Source organism: Mesitornis unicolor, unplaced genomic scaffold, assembly GCF_000695765.1.
Source record: "Mesitornis unicolor isolate BGI_N332 unplaced genomic scaffold, ASM69576v1 scaffold2797, whole genome shotgun sequence".
Lineage (NCBI taxonomy): Eukaryota > Metazoa > Chordata > Aves > Mesitornithiformes > Mesitornithidae > Mesitornis > Mesitornis unicolor.
This window is the reverse complement of record NW_010194134.1, coordinates 32,000-35,205: the sequence shown is the minus strand read 5'-3', so window position 1 is coordinate 35,205 and position 3,206 is coordinate 32,000. Positions and strand designations below refer to the sequence as shown.

Here is a 3,206-nt window from a genome sequence, read left to right as displayed (position 1 = left end):
ACGTGTAAATAAAGGAATCGTTCTCACACCTTGAAGTTTCCATTTTTTGACTGGTAGTGATTACTGATCGTTGTGCTCAAGGGGATTTTTAGGCTATAAAACTTCTAGGCTGTAAAACTATTCACTGCAGCTCATCAGGTATGATGCAAGCTGCTTCTCCTTTCAGAAAAATGTTTCAAAGTGGCTGAGGTTCAGTCCCTCTGGTTGTTCAGACAGTTGGCAGTCATACAAGACAACACACTCCACAAAGTGCTGAGTGCAGGAGTAGCCTCTCCTAGTGTGATACACGATCTTTCAATACTCCTTAATTTTATTTTAGACATGCTTATTATGTGCCGCGTGTGATCTTTTAACCCCTACAGGGTGCCTTGCACTAGTTGGAGCCTTTTATTGATCCGGAAAATGATATTAAGTTAAATGGAGAATATCATTCTATCTTTTCTTGACAGTTTAATATTTACCTACTTCTGTTTGGGGATTCTAAACATCAAGAGAAGGGAGGCACTGGGTGTGATCTCAGGGGATATAATTTGGGGTAATGGGGATTAAAAAGAAAAATCAGGATGGATATCATCAGTTAGTAAGTGACATCAAGTAGGTTATAAAAACTTATGCCATGAGATATTACTTTAAATGAAGAAAAATCCAAACACTTTTAAGTGGATGCCAGTATGTGTGTAAGTCTTTTTTTGGTTTGTTTTGTTTTGTTACATCAATGTGCTTTTAAATACATGTTTACAACACCCTTTCAAACAGAAAAGTTTCAAAGGCAGACCAGTAGAGGAGACCAATGTGGGAAAGAGACTCAGAGTAATAATTGTGCTGTAACTGCTCTTTTATTTTCGTTAGCTGTCAGAATTACACCTTTGATTTGTTTCCAGTAAAGCAGCAGCGTGAGAAGCTGCTGTTGGCACAACTGTCACCTTGTATTCGGATTTTGCTTCTAAGCAGTCTTTTCAGTTCCTCTGTGTTTTGGCTTGGAGTTTCTCATGTTATTTCTCAACATATAAAAATACATCTATAATACGAATGGATGAATATGGATCTTGCTGATCATAGTATCATGCCCTAAATGCAGAATTTTGTGAAAGAGGAAGATTTTAATCTCCTCTCCTTCCTATATTAGCCTGAATCATTAAAAATTTGCTTTTTGCCCTTCAGCAGCTGATTCTCCTTTTCCTTTTCTCTAGGTCAATGGCAGAGACCTGAAGGATTTGCGGCACAAGGATGCTGTGGAACTGTTCAGGAATGCAGGCTGTGAGGTATCTCTGAAAATTCAGCGCAGGGTATGTTTTACCTGTTTCTTAGGGTTATTCTGACTCAGTTTAGACTCGTTTCTGCGATTGATAGCGCTCTATTTCATGAGGCAGAAGAATACCATGTTCAGGTGCTCCGTATGAATTATGGATATAAAGATTTTGTTTGAACTGTGGCCTTCTGTAGTTGACCACGGATGTAATCATCCGTGCATCACTTGTTTATAACAGTATCAGTGAAGAGGTGAGGTTGGAGAAGTCCCTAGGTCTTTGTTTTGCTGGAGTATGCAACGTTTCCTCACAGATCTCATTTCTCAGAGGCAAATGTTTGTCTGTGAAGACAGAATCTCAGGTTCTCCAGTTTTGTTTCACAGGCCAAAATCTTACTGGAGACAGAAGTGTCCTGTTACTTCAGAGGTCATCACTCATGTTAGTGTTGAGATGCGTGTGGGCTGCTATAGTTTAAATATACTGGCACATTTTGGTTGTATAGAAAGTGAGAAATCCTTAATGCACTGTTGTAATTTAAACATCCCTGGCTAGCATTGAAGTTGACAAAGGAAATGCTGATCAGCCTGAAGCATGCTGCTGGGGAGAGGTGGGTTGAGGCCCCTTTTCTACTCCCTTAATAAAAATAAATCTTCTGAACTGGTATACAGGGCAGGTAGGTAAACAAGAAAGAACTAGTGATGCCCTTTTCCTGGCAAAGGCACTAGGAAGTGGTGTGGTGGAATGTGCATCAAGGGGTGGCAGGGTATGCGCCTGTCACAGCTTGTGCTGTGTGAGACGTCCCCTGGTGTTACAGGCCTAGTTTACAAAGCGGCAGAGAAACACGAGGGAGCCAGGTAGGGACTGGGTACCCCGCAGTAAGGCTCAGTCCATCCAAACCCGTTCTAACTCTCCCATAGCATGGACTGTACAGGTACCTGGGGAAACCATCTTGCACGTCCTTACAGAGCCACCTGGTCCTGACACAGAACTGGGGGCTCTTCTGTGCTGGGCTCTGACACAAATGCTTTTTTTTTTTCCCTCATAGTTGCAGCCACAAAATGGCCCTGTGGGTCATCGAGGCGATGGAGAATCAGGTGGGCTTCCTCTAGCAGCCATTCTGGTGCCAGGCCTGGCGCTTGCTGCAGCAGCGGTCTGGATCTTGCTGAGGTATCGACAGCGGATGTGAAGAGTTCACGTTCTGGATATCACTGCGTATTTTACACAGCTATGATGTAATTTAAAGATAGAGAATCAACGATCTTGTCACAGACTGATGTCAAAAAGGATCATTGCCTATCGTAAAGCTGCTGCTGATGTTCTTTATCTGTTGATTTTGTTGCAGGGTAGATGGAAGCAGAGAGGAAAAGGGGAAGGGAGATCACTGTGTTCATGTATAGAGTGGGATAGCTGGGTTTTTTGGTTTTTTTACTAGTCTGAGGGGTTTTGCCACCCCCCTCTATTTTGCACCATGAACTTTCAAACGCACTCATCTATTCCATGTTTTAAGATGTGACTTTTGGTTAAAGGGAGTGGGGTTTGGGGTGGTTTTGAATCAAAAACATTTACTAGAGGCTTTGCCTTGTTTCCACTGAATTTTTCTTGAAACTAACAATCGCTGTCTGAACCATGAATAAAGAGAAGCAATGCGGAGGATATATTATTTTTTTTCCATTGCATTGTTGTTGGTTATTGCTAAATAAATGCCTTAAGAAAAATGTTTTAAATCTAATCTGTGGTTTCACAGGTAAAATCATCAGTGTAGCTGCTGATTGAACAGTAATACACAGTATTGGTGGGGTATTCTACCAGTTCTGGAAAGACAGAAGATAGCCTGCTGCTAGAAAAAGACTTTGATTGTCAGAATGACTGCTCATTCTTGGGTCAGAGTTGTAAAGGAAAGCTCTCCACAAAACGCTATCATGCTGGAGAGGGACAAGCAGACAATTGAATCACAGGGAT

The 3,206-nt window shown here is 41.7% G+C and overlaps 1 protein-coding gene across 1 annotated transcript; it reads left to right on the top strand.

Annotated features, from left to right (window-relative positions):
• The first annotated feature begins 538 nt into the window (after positions 1–538).
• Positions 539–2,956, top strand: LOC104543136 (synaptojanin-2-binding protein-like). The gene is made up of 3 exons (XM_010187673.1): positions 539–580; positions 1,191–1,286; positions 2,293–2,956. The coding sequence occupies exons 1-3, from the start codon at positions 539–541 to the stop codon at positions 2,431–2,433; spliced, it is 279 nt and encodes a 92-aa protein (XP_010185975.1). The 3' UTR covers positions 2,434–2,956.
• Positions 2,957–3,206: the final 250 nt, after the last annotated feature.

What these genes read in the sequence shown, in the direction of transcription:
- LOC104543136 (XM_010187673.1), top strand. Translation starts at nt 539, where the DNA reads ATGGGGATTAAAAAGAAAAATCAGGATGGATATCATCAGTTA. An exon ending in AGGATGGATATCATCAGTTA is followed by an intron (nt 581 to 1,190) that starts GTAAGTGACATC and finishes CCTTTTCTCTAG; the next exon opens with GTCAATGGCAGAGACCTGAA. An exon ending in CTCTGAAAATTCAGCGCAGG is followed by an intron (nt 1,287 to 2,292) that starts GTATGTTTTACC and finishes TTTCCCTCATAG; the next exon opens with TTGCAGCCACAAAATGGCCC.